This window comes from Portunus trituberculatus, chromosome 15, assembly GCF_017591435.1.
Source record: "Portunus trituberculatus isolate SZX2019 chromosome 15, ASM1759143v1, whole genome shotgun sequence".
Taxonomy (NCBI): domain Eukaryota; kingdom Metazoa; phylum Arthropoda; class Malacostraca; order Decapoda; family Portunidae; genus Portunus; species Portunus trituberculatus.
Genome location: NC_059269.1, coordinates 10416631 through 10433699, shown reverse-complemented (window position 1 = coordinate 10433699; position 17069 = coordinate 10416631). Strand labels below are relative to the sequence as shown.

Here is a 17069-nt window from a genome sequence, read left to right as displayed (position 1 = left end):
GAGAGACGCCAACCCAAGGCTATGATGAATCACCATCTTGGCTGTGACGTCATCAGTGAGTGAAAACAGCGGTAACTCGTCTAAATTACTTAAATCATTTGAAAAATTACCTATAGAAAAAACGAAGCTATGGCCAAATGCTTGCTAATTTATGACTTGATAGATACTTTAACTAATATCGAAAACATCAAAATATTTCCAGCCTAACTAGTTATAAAGAAATGTGTAAATTAAGTATGAAAAAAGTATAAAATAATGTTCACTTATAACATTGCTAAAACGGCTACCCATTTCGACTTTATTATTCTTTCAAAAAATATTAGGCAATATAAGCCCAGCCATTTTCACTAGGCGAATACTTCAACAGAATTTACAGACTCTGAGCTATATTGTAGGGCATTTTAGAAAAAGCCACACCAAACGTAAGCAATAAAAAAAAAAAATTACATGATTTGCGTTCAACAAGACTAATCACCGTTTCAAACTCCACATATTCAACTCAATGTGTTCGAATCCTGTCCACGGTCTGAGTGTAGGTTAGGCTTCCTCACTTGGGGCAACGGTTTCCTAGCGGGTGGGCTTTGAGATAGGAGGTACCCCAAAAAAGTATCCCTTTAGCCCATAAACTCCCATGAAAAGCCCCATGGTATAAAAAAAAAGCACAAACGATTCTTTGATACATCAAAAGCCCAGTTATAGATTGAAATAAGAAAGTCCAAAATGGGGTATAGTAAACCTTTATCGTTATGCTAACTCATACTTACGCCAAAAAACATCACTAAACGGTATATACTTACCCAACAGAGGCGCGGAGCAGTCTTCAAACACAATGAAACATTAATAAAAACCATGAAAACATACCATGGGAGGGTCTGGGGTACCGGGGAGGGGCAACACCACTGGAACAGCCGAGAGCCATGTTGCCAAATTTATTCTCACTACAAAAAAAATCAAGCCAAATCGGGAGCCATATACTGTTTGAGTATCGCCTTTTCAATACCTGAGTAGAATTCCAAGTTTTTTTTTTTCACTTTAATATGTGAGAAAAATGCAAAAATATGTGCATGATCTTAAAAATACCTTAATAAATGGAGGAGAACTCATCGCTGTGGTGAATGCAGGAATGCTGAGCTGCATTGCTGGTTCACCCTTATCTTAATTATTTGCTGCTTGGGAAATGGGAAAATGCGGACGTTAAATTAATGAAAATTACGATTTGTGCTGCTAATATGGGAATATGGCAACACTCCTCACCACCACCACCACCACCACTGTAAAGGCGGCGTCACACTAGCACTTTTCCGTCAATTTTCTAGCTACTGACAACTTTTGCAGACGGTGGCCGTCACACACAAGCTTGCTTCCGCCTTTGCCGCGCTTGTCGATTGTAAACAAACATGGCTCCTCATTCACCCCAGCAAGCCGCGGCTTTTTTTGCACCTTATAATGTAATCAGCTGTTCTGTGATCCCAAAGGCAACGGTGACCTCTAATACTCTCTATGAGAAATTCGTCAGTGTGTTTTGTCCACTGCTCATCTTGGCCAGCTACTTGGAAGTTGCCTTGGAAATATTCAAAAGCATCGCACATTCGCACTCCCCTGGAAATGTACACAAACAACTGAGGAACTTTTCATTGCTAGGCTAGAAGAAAAAAAATATGTATACAAATATATATTCATCAACTCATTTAAATTTCTTGTCATGATAATAGCATTCTTCCGTTTAACAAAAAATTTTTTTTTTTTTAATAAAAGTGTTGATTAGAAACCATAGTTCTTATTTTGACTAAAAATTGGCGCTAGACGAAAACGATGCGTTCCGTCTGACTCAAGACGACGGAAAGAGTTGACGGAAGAGTAAAAAGACGACGGAAATCGCCTGAGACGACGGAAAAAGTGCTAGTGTGACGCCGTCTTAAGCGTGTAAGTAAAAAGCTTTTAAATGTAGTAGTAGCTACTAGCCGGCCCACTTCCTGCCGTTACGAAAGATTGAAAAAGACTGATTTCAGGAAGGGTAAAGGTGCCGGCGGGTGGTGCGACTCTGCCTGCATCAGCCTAGTAATACCTGTCATATTAACCAGCATGTTATTTGAAAAGAAAGTTTGCTATCAGAGTGATATTGATATTACTGCATAGACATATAGGTAGTACAACATATCCTGTATTCATAGAAATAATAGTAATGGTATAAGTATGTATAAAGAAATGTGAATCCTGCTGGTTCCTCACTGTTGGGGACGCACAATAACTACGCAGTAGACTTAGTATCGTTTTGATCGAGACCAGGCTACTGCTTGTTACTATACGGTTGTTTCTTCATAATGTAACAACCATCAAGCAAGCATAACCAATGTGTCTGCCCGTCTCTTTCCTTCCATCTGAATAAGACAAAGAATCGTACCCTATATGATTACTTTTATTGAACTGACGACATCACAAGGCCACTGAAAGACTAGCTATTCACTTTTAGATACAATAAACTTCCAAGAACGAGTGGTTATGTACTATTTACTTAGCGTCAGAACAGGACAATATCTAGTTTAGTTATGCCTTCAGCTCTGCGATATGCAATAATTAACAGAATTATTGATAATTCATGGAGTGTCTAAGTAATTGTGTGACAACTTGGACCGCGTTTTGGCACGTCATCCGCTCTTTGATAGCTGCTGATCACATCACCTTGTCATCTTTTGCTCATCCACTGGCACCACACCAGATAACGAAACAACCCTAATGACACTGTTTTCTGTTCGTTGCTATATACATTAAGGTTGTGTAGAGAGAGAGAGAGAGAGAGAGAGCTGATGTTAAGGACAGATAAGCGTCTTCAAGGCTGCGTGCCCTTCCCTAGTCCCTTCCTCCGTCCCTCTTCGTACTCAGCGTCTTATCACCAACATTACTTGTGCTGGTACTGAGACGTATACGTGATTTTACTTCCTCATTCTCGCCTTTCCTCTTAGACGGCATCTACTCGTATATTCACCAATCAGCGGGAGGTGAGTGAGGCTCGCCAGTACGACCTTAATTGTAACCATCTTGCACTGCTTTTATATTCAATTATGTAATTCTTATTTCCATCATTACTATTATTATTATAACAATTGTTATTTTTATTTTCATTATTATTATTATTATTATTATTATTATTATTATTATTATTATTACTACTACTATTATTATTATTATTATTATTATTACTATCACAGTAGTCTCATGTTTTAAGTTAAGTCTTGTATGAAAGAGCGAGCAGGGCAGAGCAAACAGTGTCATTTCAAGGTAGAGAGAGGACAAGCTACCTTACATACAAAATACAGGTGTTGGCGGCGTTCACCTGCCGATGAAAAAATGATGTGTGTGCAGGTATGTTTAGTGTGGTGGCCTGGGATGCAGGGCTGGTGGGGCCATGGCTCTTCACCTTCCTGCTGGTTGTGTTCATCACGCTTCTCGTCCTCAGCATATCGGGAGGGCGGCCCAAGAACTTTCCTCCTGGTAAGTAACGATATGAGTAAAGCATTGCGACGTATTGGTGCTCAAATTTCTAAGTGTTATATTCATACATAACTTTTGGTCTATAGAAGGGAATACGCTATGTGAAGACTGTTAATAGGAATAATGATCCTGCCTGGCGTGGGATCCCTCTTATCCATGCCATTCGGAGCCAACATGGAAATGATGCGTGGGTTAAGGAAGAAATATGGCGACATAGCAAGCTTCGCAATATTTGGCACCAGGTAACAGGCACCAAGACACCGTTGGCCGTGATATTTTTTTTTCGATTATTTAACAAAATGAACAATAATCTCACTCATGATTATACTGCATTTTGAGTATCTGATATAGGCAACACTTATTTGTCTGAGTTCAAGCATATATTCCATGGATAAAATCTGCAACAGAATAGCTCCTCAGTACTTTCTTTGGTGACACAAAATATATTGAAGAGAGCGTTCATTAGTTATTCAGTAGTGACCGTCGATATTCTGACAGTAGTTGTGGTGAGTGGCGTCAGTACCATGAAGGAAGTTTTCGCCCAGAAAAGCACAACAGACCGACCTCAAATGGTGTTCACTACTGTCAGGAACAGAATCATCACTGACGGCCGCACATCTCACATCGGTAAGGTCACCCGTCACCTTATCTGGCGCTTTCACTCCAGAACACCTTCGAACACTTCTAAATACACCGTAAAACACACTTGAAACACTAATATTATATCCAAGAGAGAGAGAGAGAGAAAGAGATGGTGCAATCCACGCAGTGGCGTACTAAGGGAGGGGGCGGGGTGGGAGGCGTCCGCCCCGGGTGACAACCAGAGGGGGGTGCCATATGAAGAATACAAAATTGTATAAAAAAAAATACTTTGGATAATATTCATAACCCTTTGCAAAAAGATAGCCATTTGAGTTTCGTGATTCGGAAAAAACTTAATCACTTACTAAAACAACACTTTAAGAAAGAAAGTTGAACTTTATTTTCTGTAACTCTTATACTCTGAAATCCTTCTTTCCTTACAAAGATTCAATTCCTTCATTCCTAATATCTTGTGTTGTGTATGAATATGTTTGTTCGTCGTGCAAGCAGGTTCTAGGTGGTTACACTGAAGATGAGCTTGGGCGGGGTGATATGGGCCCTAATATGGGTACCACTATAAATAAAATTGCCTGTGCCACTAATGGGCGGAAGCTGAACAGCGCTTCCCATACACTCTTCAAGTGTGCCTACAGGCGCTATAGGCCTTACCGTAAAAAAAAAAAAAAAAAAAAAAAAAAAATGTTAGCGAGACGAAGCGCAACTAGATGCTTCGTGTTGCCTAACATAATTAAGGGTGTCTCGGCACGAACTAGGAAACCACTTACACAACCTTCTTTCTCTCAAATTCGCTTGCACTGTCAATCAAATGAATATCTCTTTTCTGAAAGTGGTTTCAAGATTCTAAGTAAAGTAAATATACGGATTAGAAATATCTCAATTTCCCAAATTTTTGGGGGGACTGGGAACCCAAGCTGTTTTGTCTCGCTTCGCTCGGCAGCCCCCTCCCCCCAACATCCACCTTTGGGAGGGGGTGCAAAGGAATGATCTGCCCCGGGTGCCAAATACTCTAGGAACGCCCCTGAATCCACGTGGTATCCTACACCGTCCATCCTGTAATATTTGAGATGCTGTAGAATCTCTCTCTCTCTGTAGTTATACAGGTTTTCAATGGTTGTCAGTACTTTGCTTTGTACTGCTGAAGATGTCTGCTTTGTACTGCTTAAGATGTTTATTTTGTACTGCTGAAGATGAAGACAAGTGGCCTTCGAAACGTCCAGAATAAATACTTCAAGTCTGTAACTGTGGGTTTACTGACAAGTTTATATTCACGATAGTGTGATATTCCATCACGTTTTCAATGGTGTTTGATTAAATGGAATTGAATACGTTATCGAGTTATCTCCAAACAAAATGCCCTTCCAATCTTTCAGTGTCTCGCAAAGGTGCTGAAATTAAACCATCTCACAATTTTACTCACCATCATTTCTTTTCATAGGTGTGATAGGCACGTCTGGCCGACTGTGGCAGGAACAACGAAGATTTGTGCTTCACCATCTGCGTGACTTGGGGTTCGGCAAGAGTAGCTATGAACCCATCATGGTGGAGAAGATCGCGGAGTTGATTGACCACCTGGTGAAAAATGAAGGTCACCCTGTAGAAATGACGGTTAGATGTTTATTTTTATCTGTGTCATGCTATATATGTTTTGTTAAATCCAATGGTTTGTCGTCACTACCGATATTATTACTAATTTTATGTTGCTGCCTAATCCCTTCAGTATCATAACGCGTTTCCATATTTACTCTGGGTTACTATTTGGGGATGCTAGACAACTTCAGAAACTTATGTGGGGATTTAAAGTGAAGACTGTGGCCATTTTTAATGTCAATGAAATGGTCTAAACGTAGATGAATATCAAGGTAAAAATGCCTCCCAGTACTGATGGCTCCGAGATACTGAAATGTACGAGAGAGAGAGAGAGAGAGAGAGAGAGAGAGAGCGCATCACCAATGGCTTGTCTTTCAGCGTCTCTTCAATCGGTCGGTGATCAACATCCTATGGGCGATGGTGATGGGGAGGCGCTACCCTTACGGTCATGTCAAGCTCAACAAGCTGAAGAATACGTTTATTCAACCTGCTGACTTCAACCTAATCTCTCCTGTGCATCACATACCACATATCCTAAAGATTTTCGAGTTCATTCCTCTCCTAAGGCACCTGCTAAGTGGCATCAAAGATATAAGTAGTTTTCTGAAGGTATGAATATGCTTTTTCCTTTGATAGTTGACACATCTAGGTAGAGATATGGTAATCTAAAGAAGCTTTGATGAATTGTTAGGCCATATTAAATACTGTCTATTATAAATACAGTACTAGCTTTAATTGTATTCTGTGCCCTTGTTAAAATCATCTTTTATTTAGCACCACTACCAAATCAACACTATTTTTCTCATTCCCTGCTAAGAGTGAGATCAAGGAGTTTCTTGCCAACGAAGAACTCAGGAGTGGTGAAAACTTAACTGCATTCTACCTGAAGGAGATTGAGAAAAAAGAGAATAACAACTTCAACAGTAAGGAAAAGCATACAACTTATATCTTTAGTTGATAGAAAGGCTTTAGGTTTGACTATGTGATGAAAATAAAAAAAGAATAGTTTGGAAAGTGACCTGTACAGTTGTGCATGCAATAAGCAGAAGAATGTTGTTGATGTGCTATTATTCTCAGGAGACTTTTAATATATAATTTTACTCTCACTTAAGTGGACCAGCTGGCGGGACTGATTTTTGACATGTTCGTGGCTGGCATGGAGACCACTTCGAGTACCCTTACCACAGCCATCTACCTTATGACTCAACACCCACATGTGCAGTGCCAAGTGCAGCAGGAACTGGACAAGGTTGTGGGGAGGGAACGTCTCCCTTCTTTTTTGGACATGGAACGGTAAAGCAATTCCTTATTTCCAAGCCAACTCACCCATGCTTCATATTTATATTTCTAGACCCTGGTGGCACAGAGCTAGTCTGGAAATGATGTGATGATCACCATCAATAAAGTCACAATCACTACATAGGGATTCATCAGCTCTCCACCAATGTTTTGTTTGTAGGGCAATAGAGAAGCAGGATTGTGGTCAGATATTGAATAATCTGGCATTGTTACATCATTGTTCAGCATTTTTCTTATGTCGTAAGCCCCTACACCCCCACACACACTAAATCCTACGCTCACTTGAGATCAAGATGACATTTCATAGTAAATATGGTAACTTTCTCTCCAGATTGCCCTACGTGCAGGCCACAATTCACGAGGTGCAGAGAGTATTCAATTTACTCAAGTTCTCTCTCCCACATGAAGCAAACCAAGATTGCAAGCTTGGTGGCTATGACATACCCAAAGGTACTACATTGCTTATTGCCCAAGACATTGTAGATAACACTTGGGGTGAGGGAATGACAGCAGCATCCTGACTCTCTTATTGTTCACCCACAGGAACCTGGCTGTTGATCAACTTGGATGATGCCCACACAAACACTGAGTACTGGAAGAATGCACAAGAATTCAACCCTCAAAATTTTCTTGACGAAAATCTGAAGTACAAGAAGAACAGTGCATTAATGCCCTTTGGAGTGGGTAAGTACAAAGAGAGAGAGAGAGAGAGAGAGAGAGAGAGAGAGAGAGAGAGAGAGAGAGAGAGAGAGAGAGAGAGAGAGAGAGAGAGAGAGAGAGAGAGAGAGAGAGAGAGAGAGAGAGAGAGAGAGAGCATTGGTTTTTGTTCGTCCCTTGTGCCTCACATTTTACGGTATGAGTAATTCATAAGTGGGTGTGTCTTTCTCAACACCACATTCAATTTCATGAAACAAACACAATCTTATATGTACACAAAATTATACAAACATGTATTCATTTATTTTTACTTCAGGAAAACGTATGTGTGCTGGGGAGCCACTGGCCAGACTAGAACTCTTCCTGTTCTTCACTCACTTGTTCCAGCGATTCACTTTCACGCTGGTGGAGGAACGCAAACCTATCTCAGAAACTAACCCAATGTTCAACTCACCACCAGAGTACACTGCCATTGTCAAAAGCCGCCCTAAGTAATCTTCTAGGAGTACAATCCCACCTTCAGACCATCAACTAAAACATGTAAAATAAATAACTACTACTTTATTTTCTGTACTGGCTTTAAACAATAAGTTGAAGTTTTCTTGTTTTGGATTATAATAATAGAAAGAATTGAATGAGCTATGAATCTGCTGGTTTGTGTGCCTTCCAAAAAAATCAATAAAATAGTTCTGATCTTGATAATTCTGAATAAAGAATCTTCAGCCTGTATTAAAGGTACGGTCTAACCACCCAATCACTATGTATAGATGATACATATCTGAAATTCAATACCGTTGTACATAAAAACTGCAATTTCATATCTTGCATCTCATCAAGCATGGTGCACATCATTAAGTTTTAGTAGCAAATGGATCAAAATTAGAGTGAAAAAATTAACATAAATCTGGCATTATCTATCTATCTATATATCAGGTTGGTAATTCCATATAGGATGGACCAGACAAAAAAAGCTCCACACAATCATACAGACTTTGTTCATTCCTTGACACTCATGGCTAGCCATGTTGGATCCTGGTGGATTGGGAGTCTTATGGACCTCCAGAATACATCCCAGAAGAGTAAGTCTATAATAAGAGAGAGAGAGAGAGAGAGAGAGAGAGAGAGAGAGAGAGAGAGAGAGAGAGAGAGAGAGAGAGAGAGAGAGAAATGTTACATTACTTTTGCACATGCTATGCATATCTTTACAAGATACTTACTTTTGACTTAAGCAATACAAGTTAAGTGGATTAGGATGCCCTCAAGAGGGTGATTTTACATACATAATGACAATTAACATTTTATTATGTCCTCAGGATACAAATGAACTCTCATGAGGAGCGAAGGCGTCGCATGGAAGAAACCGTTACACAGGGAGGTTAGAAGAACACGTCACCTGAAAGTTTAGCTACGAAGCCATGCCGGGGTCAGCATATGAGTGTTCTGGGTAGTGCTTCCATCTGTCAGAGTCCATGACTCCTGGCATTCAAATCACTGCTCAGCCTCAACAGTGGCATTATTAGTGGCCACAAAAGGTAACCTTTGAAAAACAGCTTGGTGTACATATTCTATGTATATGTTGTATTTACTTGGACAATTTGATAATTTTGCATGAAGTATTTGTTTTCTGTGTAATGAATGTAAAGGAGTAAAAGATGAAAGTTGCATGTGCTTGGAAGACGAGGGGTTTTAAATTATATCATTTAGCACATAGGACCAACCACATGATGCTGAAGACTGAAACTCAAGTGGCATGGTTCTCTGACAGCAGGAGGCAACATAGTTTTTTTTTTTCTGTTGATTATTATTTGACTTTAATGTAAAAATAAAGCCAAGAGCAGAACACTCAGATACTGAGGCAACATCGATAAACAAGAGAAGCCGGGACAAGTCCCAGCCGGGCTGGATGTCACAACAATAGGCTACAGTGAACCTTACAGATAATTGCTACTGTAATGAAGGATAAGCGCCTTATCCTGTGAAATAACGGCATGTTAATGTGGAAAAAAATTAATACTCAATTTTTTAGACAAATTTTAGTAATATCCTTCCATCTTGATAGCCATGATGTTTCAATCATCCATCCCGGCTAAGAAAGTTTGAGACGAAGATTGGCATCGAGCACCGCCTGGGATCACAACCGAGGACAAACTGTCCTTGTGGGGTGTGGCAGCTTACCAGCATGAGGGTACCTGCCATAAGCACCTCCACATTAAACTTTTTTCCTTATTTCCACTGCACCTGTGAAGAGAGCTGAACATATGTTCATTGTGTCACCTACTCCTTTGGATGCCAGATCAATAATTGTATATGAAAGCCAAGTTTTGGAGGGCATTAATTACCTTTCTTTTTTTTTATATAAGAATTGGTCAAGAGATTAACTCTATCTGAGCCTCAACCAGAAAAAAAGATCCACACTTTTCAGTCTTCCTTGTCCCCATTCACACCACCACCACCACCATCACTAATGAACATTTTTGAGGAATATCTTGCAGTAGCAGTCTTAAAAATCTATAAATAATTGAATGTATGTATACACATTTTCTTTAGTGGGATGTGAATGAAATTCTCTACACTTTTAGTGATCACTGCTAGTTCTTATTGAAGAGTAACACCAGGGAATTTTTCCTAGTTTCAGAGGTGTATGTGAATGAGCTTGAGGGAACCCACTGATTGTTTAGAAAGGCAATTACATGTCTCGAAACCAGTCTTTATATATATGCATATAGTTATGTAGTATATGCATACTGGAATTTCCCGAGAAGCGTACCTCAGGCAGCACCGGTCAGACAACAGCATGACGTTCAGGTCACTGTCCTCCTGATACGGGTCACAGGTCAGGTGCAACGACTCCATTACCCTGATGTGCTGGCCTGGCCATACCACACATGACTGCATCCTTTGGTCATCAAAGAAATTAATTACACTGTCAAACTGATGGGTTACATTTGTCAGCCAGGTTGTTCTGAGAGGATTTAAAAAGTAAGTACTAGCAACTAACACAGTTCACAAAATTTAACACTGCACCAATGAAACTCACAAAAATAGAATAGAAAATGGAGTCTTAAGTAGCATTCTTCTTTGCACCTGACCTAAAATGACCCGGCAAAACAGGTCATCAGCTTCCCCTCACTAATGACCCCAGGGCGACAGATCTCTCCTCATTGTTGTGATGAATGCATTAACATTTAAACAAAATCTGCTGTGTGCAAGGATAGTGCTTTATGGCATGACACACTGTGTGGAGCAGGCAAGGAGTACACGTAAGGAGCACCACCACCAGTCTTTGTCGACCCTGCAGTGCTTTGTAGTAAATTTCAACGTTCTCTCTCTAAAGTATTTTTGATGCTTTTATCATTAATATCACAGTCCTTTTGTCCTCATGTCTTGCATCAGCATTGCTTACCACATTAGTAAATTCAAGTCAGAAAATATAAATGAAAAAATGGTCAGTATGATCAGAGTTGCAATTAGTCATCATATTTTTCACTTTATGTGTCATAATGTTAAAAGTAAATAATAATAATAATAATAATAATAATAATAATAATAAAATCTTCATTACACAACACACAGGTTGTCTATGGAAATCCTGGAGGAACGTTGTAAACGTCAAGGAAAGGTGGTGATGTTAAGTGGGAATTCAAAGAGTGATAGTTTATCTACACCATTTTGGTAAAATCTGGGATTGTTCAGTGGAAATTTTTGATTGAATACATTATGTGTGTAATTTCATGTAGAAGGTTTAAAGCTCTGCCAGGCTGAGTTGCATGGGGCAGGAGTGGCAACATGTATAGGGGTGGTGCTGGTTGGTCCACATCCAGAGAGACCTGTCGCCCTTCTTAGCTTGGCCCTTAAATGGTATATTACCTATTATCGTCTGTTATGAAATAAAGTACAATGCAGGGATTCTCTCATAATGTAAGATATTTTCCCTATATAAATAAATTCTGAAATATAAGATTATGAAGTAACTGCATGGAAGGTATTTTACTCTAAGTATTCCATGATCCCTAACTAACTCGTGATATATTCTGATCACCAGCCTCAGGACGGGAGCGTCCCCACCAAGGGCCGGTTCCTCACCACAGTGGAGACCTTGGCCGCCTATCTAAAGCTTCATTAGCAAAAAATTCTCCCCTATTCTGTTATCAATTATCTACAAAAAAGGGGATCAATTTAATATTATGCAGTTTATAGAGGAAGTCAACATGAATTGGAATAAAATTAGCCCCACAGTTAAGAGGTACACGAGAACAGGAAAATAAAAATAGAAATCCATTCTCACATAATCCACAAGAAAGGATCTCACTCTCTCCCTCTGATCTATGGGGAGGTGTGCCTGGCAATGAGGCTTTGCCACAGTGACATTGAATTTTTAATAGAAAGAGCAAGTGGACAAAATACCTTGGAAATTGGGCAAATAATGGACTTGCATTTCTTTGTCCACATCTGGTTTGGCATGCTGTGGGCAATGGAGAGACAGTGACTATAGCCTCCAATAGAAGGGATTCCAGAGAGATGAGTAGTGCACACATTATTTGTAGAAATATTAGATGTGTCTTACTGGTAGACACATGCTGCCAGGTCCCTGGCCCTTTCTGACCACTTGCTGCCACCAGACATCAACTCACTGCTGCTGATTCATTACTTTATAGGTTTACAAAGCCTCTGAAAGGGTGTTTACTCTAACAGATCCCTTTGGTGTATGCAGCAGTCGCTATATTTTGATTATTTGCCACAATTTCACACTAGATATCAGGCCTGATCATTTCTTTTTTAAATAAACCAGTCTGTTTTTAACACAACTACACATATGCATTTCACAACAGATAGAGTAAAAAAGCCTTTAATATGACTAAGGAAGAATAATGGCAATCACTTTCCTCTTTATATTCCTCTATCAGCGCAGCAGGTAACAAAACTGTCTTAGCTGCAATTATGATGAAAATATTCTTCTCATTCATATACAGGTTCATTTTCAATCTCATAACGCAAGAAATTGACACATCAAAGTGAGTTCAAAGTTTACAACAGTAAAAACACCTGGGTGTGAAATTCAGGTAAACAAGAAATCTGAATCTTCATCCTGATGCAAGAGAAACTTCTCTGTCCCTGCAAGGAAAGATCAAAGTCCACTACCCTTTCCTTACATCACAACTATGACTTCTCAGATAGCCAGCACAGTCGTTCAGTAAGAAACTTGACAACATTTACAAATTCTAGTATCAGAGAAAACAATACCATACGTAAAGTACGTGTACAGTTACTAAGATTATTCACTCATTTTGGAATTATGCCATCGTAATTTTTGTTAGTGTTCTTAAATAATCTCTAGTGTGAAATGTTTGACTCACTTATACAACTACAACATGAATTTTTTTTCTGTGAATATCTTAATTATGTACAAATTGAAGACTCATTTAATTCTAATCATTTAACCCCAAGAGTGGCAGAGGGAACATGCCAAACTAACACTAAGCAAAATATTCTCACACCCATAATTGCTGGGGAACTGAAAGACAGAGGCAATTCACTATCTAGAATGATATCCTCATCTGGCCACTTTGTACACTTTCTGTGTTCTAACAACTACTTCGGAAGACCATTCAGCTCCCCATATATCCAGAAAATGCATACCTATCTATCCTTGCTCTCTTCAACCTGACACTCTCCTGAAGATACATGATATAGCTCAGTCATTTGGAGTTTCCATTTATTCTACATATTATTTTCCATCTCTACTAGCTACTACTTCACTTTGATGATAATTTCAGGAAACAATCCTGAGCACTGTAAAAACAAGCTGTAATTAGGTTGAGGAGAGGGGGGAAGGAATTCTCACTCTTCATATCATATGACAGCATTATCAGTACAAAGCTGTCCCATGAGAAAAACCTTTCTTTTCTACATAGAAATAATGAGAGTTTTTTTCAGTCCCTCTACTGCTATAACTTCAACAGGTTAACCATGTACAGCAGACCTTGTGAGGAAGAGCCTCTTTCACAACAGCAGCTTTCTTAGGATACTGTTTCTTCTAGATAGTGAGTGGCCTCCTATGATATCATCTCACCAACATCTCATCACAGCTGAGGTCCCATACCCCTAATACTGCCATATATAAACTGTCAATATATATATTTATATGTATGCATTTCAAGTATATATGAGTAAATCAACCTTTTACACAACTAATAACAGTAAACAACAACTGAAAGGCAAGCCCCACAAAAGGGACAACATATGGACAGTGACAACTTAAAATGTATGTCACTGTTTGATATGACTGTTACTTGACCACTTATGAGTCTAATGTTCACTAGTGGTAGAAATATCTAACATCTACTTATAACCAAAGAGTATGATGAAAAACAGGAACCACTGCCTCCACTACACCAGATCAGGAGAACAACAAAATGTTCCGAGCTTTTAAAAAGTATGCTAGTTCATGTCTTTTCAATCGCTTTAGTCCTCACAATATCTCACAGAAGGTGGAAGTGGAATATGAACAATTATATGCAAAAATAAAATTATGAAGAACAAACCAATAGACATTTAGAAATTTCAACAACTTAGATGACAAGAATAATACAAAAAGAACAAGAAAAAAAATACAATAAAATGTTAGTATATGCTACAGAAGAGGTATCCCAACCCTGGTGATGTTTACATGTAGGGATGTTGTATGAGTAAAGTTTGCAACCAATTCCGACAACAGGTCACATACACATAATTACATACAATAAACTAGTAGTACTGATGCGGGGTTTTGAGTCTGGTTAATAATGGTGACACAAAATTTTCAGTACATTTACAAAAGGACATTTTCTTTCCCCACTAAAACATTCCATGCATGAGAAAATGCAGGACTCTCTCCATAACATGAGGTACAGTCTCTAGGCCTCTATGTCATTGTCACAAGAAAAGTTTCACAGGAGAGCAGGCCATCCATTCCACAAATTTCATTTTCTTATTTCTTCACTATACTATAGCACTGATAAGTTCCAAGAGTTTGCACACTCTCATAACACATGACAGAACTATAACTTTCCATACATGTTGAAGGATATTGCTTCCTTTTAGTTTCCAGACATTAAAATCACTACCTGTAAGTGGATATTAATTTGGTGAATTTAAAAATTTTACCTTTATCATTCAGACAGAAAATAAAAAAGAATTTTGATAAGCCAAAAACATGAAGGCCATCTTGAGAAGACAGCTATTCTTTCTTTTACTTACTCACTTTGTTATATATATATATATATATATATATATATATATATATATATATATATATATATATATATATATATATATATATATATATATATATATATATATATATATAGTATGTGTATATAAAAAAAGTACTATGTACAAAACTAAGGAATGCATCCTTTGGCAAAAACAATCCATCAACTTCATTGTTACATTATGAACTGTCCAATTCATGTATCAGTAATTGGAAAAACTAATATTCTTGGAAAGCATACTGTTCCTCTCTCCTTCCTAATGAGCTCAGTGACATTAGCTAGATAGTAATAATAAAAGACATCAATAATTTCTACTTGTGTAAGCTGTATCAGCCACATTTCTCAGTCACTAAAATAGTGGACGCATGTATCATGACTGCATCATGGAGTTGTAGATGTGTGCTAGAAGCAGAGTGAGAAGGGCGACTGAAGACGGGCCAAGACTTCCAGCTCCTCCACAAAGCTTGATCTCATGCTCCTGGAAATAAAGAATAGAAAAGTAAATCACAGTACAGCTTGATGAAATGCAAATGAAAACCTTGTGTAATGCAAGCGACAGATACATGAGCTCACAACAATTTCTGTTTAGAGAACTGAAGTGATACTAATGGCAGGTTATACTCACATCAGGATGGTAATTGACACAAGACTGAGGTCGTTTTCGATAATGCTGCATAAGCAATCGATTGCATGAAGTTGTTTCATTGTGCTCAACCTCCACAGGCTCAATGTCAACTTTTCTTGATTCACATGGACATAGACTGTTGACAGCCACAAGAATCAGATTGGTTGAGATCACCTTCTGTACACTGAAAGGCCTGGATGGAAGAGAACCAGAGAAAAAGTAAGACACTTCAGGTTAAAAACATCACATTCTGAAGATAAATGCATAATTGTGTTGGAATTTTCATCCCTGTTAAATGAGGAGCATGGTTGAGAGGTGTTCATATTGCCATCCGGACAATATCTTCTGGGGTTGTTTCAATCTGTTCAGCCATTGCAGATCCTTTCCCGTAAAAATGCTGGTACGCTTTAATACAAAACTGTCATCTATTATTTGGATGTCTTCTATCAGGATACATATTTCTAGTCTCAGTATTTCTGTAACATATTTCATGGGGGAACATTGTCATGTTTCTATGGTAGATATCAGCTGACTATCACTGGCACTGTTATATGTCAGTAGTAGTTGACTGTGGTCTGCATGTAAGTGTACTATAAAATATAGCTTACTTTCATCACTTGACATGAATAAAAACTTTTCTGTCATTTGATCACTGCACTCTATACAAATAAGAGTACCTAGATTGTATAAAGAGTTGTTCATGACTACAGGCTGACTAATACTCACCAACATATTACTGCTGAAGAAAGTCTACAGAAAACATCTTAGTATTTCCCATACAAATATCTAATTCATTGATCATTCTTTACACTACATATTCAGTTATCTAACTCAGCCATATCAACTGTAGAGGTGTCCATATCTTACCTGCCACATCCATTGGTATGGCAATTAGACAGTTTTCCCTTGACAGGCTTGTATAATCCATCTTGCTTCAACTTTTTGCTCTGAAGTTTATATAAATATACAGTCTTGTCACAGGGACGTGGGTGGGTTTTGTTTATGTATGCCAGCTGAAAGAAATATAAATCTTAGTCCAGAAAATGTGAACTCAAAATAATAGTGCCCTAATGGTGAGAAAATAAAGATCAAGGTGTGAAAGAAAAATGTTCCGCCTTGCTGTAGTGGAGTGAGCTTCAAACAGGCTGGCTTCAGTAGATGGAGTGCAGGTTGTGTGATGCAAGTGTGGGCTTCAGTACAACCCTGGCACCTGTCTCATAGTCCTCAATCTAAAGTAGACAATTACCAAAAAAACTTAAATAAGAAAAGAAAAAGAAAAGAAAAATCAATGATAAATAAAGTAATAAAGAAAAATCAATAAACTCATTGAATCACATGCAAATTATGATACCAATATCTTTTTACAATTATCTTGCTTAAAAATATCACATATTACATGTGCTGATGCTACTTTTTATTTCAAAGTTGGCAAAATCCAATATGAAATGCATTGACAAGTAGAATGTCTTGAAAATAAAAAAAAAACACTTTATAACCTTAACAATTAATGTACTACTAAAGCACAGCATTTTAATGTATTACAAATACTGCTAGAAAGA

General features: G+C 38.3%; 2 protein-coding genes and 1 long non-coding RNA gene across 28 annotated transcripts in view; 2 read left to right on the top strand and 1 right to left on the bottom strand.

Moving 5' to 3' along the window:
- Window positions 1-2890: 2890 nt before the first annotated feature.
- LOC123503959 lies at window positions 2891-3728 on the top strand. The gene is made up of 3 exons (XR_006674654.1): window positions 2891-2996; window positions 3361-3489; window positions 3608-3728. It is a non-coding gene; the product is annotated as an uncharacterized LOC123503959 (long non-coding RNA).
- A 240-nt stretch (window positions 3729-3968) lies between these two features.
- LOC123503958 (cytochrome P450 2C31-like) lies at window positions 3969-13073 on the top strand. Its single transcript, XM_045254107.1, has 10 exons — window positions 3969-4116; window positions 5528-5697; window positions 6058-6288; window positions 6497-6602; window positions 6792-6972; window positions 7310-7428; window positions 7522-7662; window positions 7952-8175; window positions 8569-8714; window positions 8949-13073. The coding sequence occupies exons 1-8, from the start codon at window positions 4014-4016 to the stop codon at window positions 8128-8130; spliced, it is 1230 nt and encodes a 409-aa protein (XP_045110042.1). The 5' UTR covers window positions 3969-4013; the 3' UTR covers window positions 8131-8175; window positions 8569-8714; window positions 8949-13073.
- LOC123503954 (voltage-dependent calcium channel subunit alpha-2/delta-3-like) overlaps window positions 8920-17069 on the bottom strand; it is a 190529-nt gene continuing 182379 nt past the window's right edge. For all 26 annotated transcript variants that reach the window (XM_045254080.1, XM_045254082.1, XM_045254090.1 and 23 more), the window contains 3 exons: window positions 16378-16523; window positions 15511-15703; window positions 8920-15363 (listed from right to left, as the gene is read on the bottom strand). In XM_045254080.1, the coding sequence (XP_045110015.1) occupies window positions 15256-15363; window positions 15511-15703; window positions 16378-16523 (447 nt within the window). In that variant the 3' untranslated portion in view covers window positions 8920-15255. The remainder of the gene's footprint in view (window positions 15364-15510; window positions 15704-16377; window positions 16524-17069) is intronic.

Coding starts and splice junctions, on each gene's coding strand:
- LOC123503958 (XM_045254107.1), top strand. CDS start 4,014: ATGAAGGAAGTTTTCGCCCAGAAAAGCACAACAGACCGACCTCAAATG. Junction 6,289..6,496: donor ATATAAGTAGTTTTCTGAAG/GTATGAATATGC, acceptor TTCCCTGCTAAG/AGTGAGATCAAGGAGTTTCT. Junction 7,429..7,521: donor TGGCTATGACATACCCAAAG/GTACTACATTGC, acceptor GTTCACCCACAG/GAACCTGGCTGTTGATCAAC.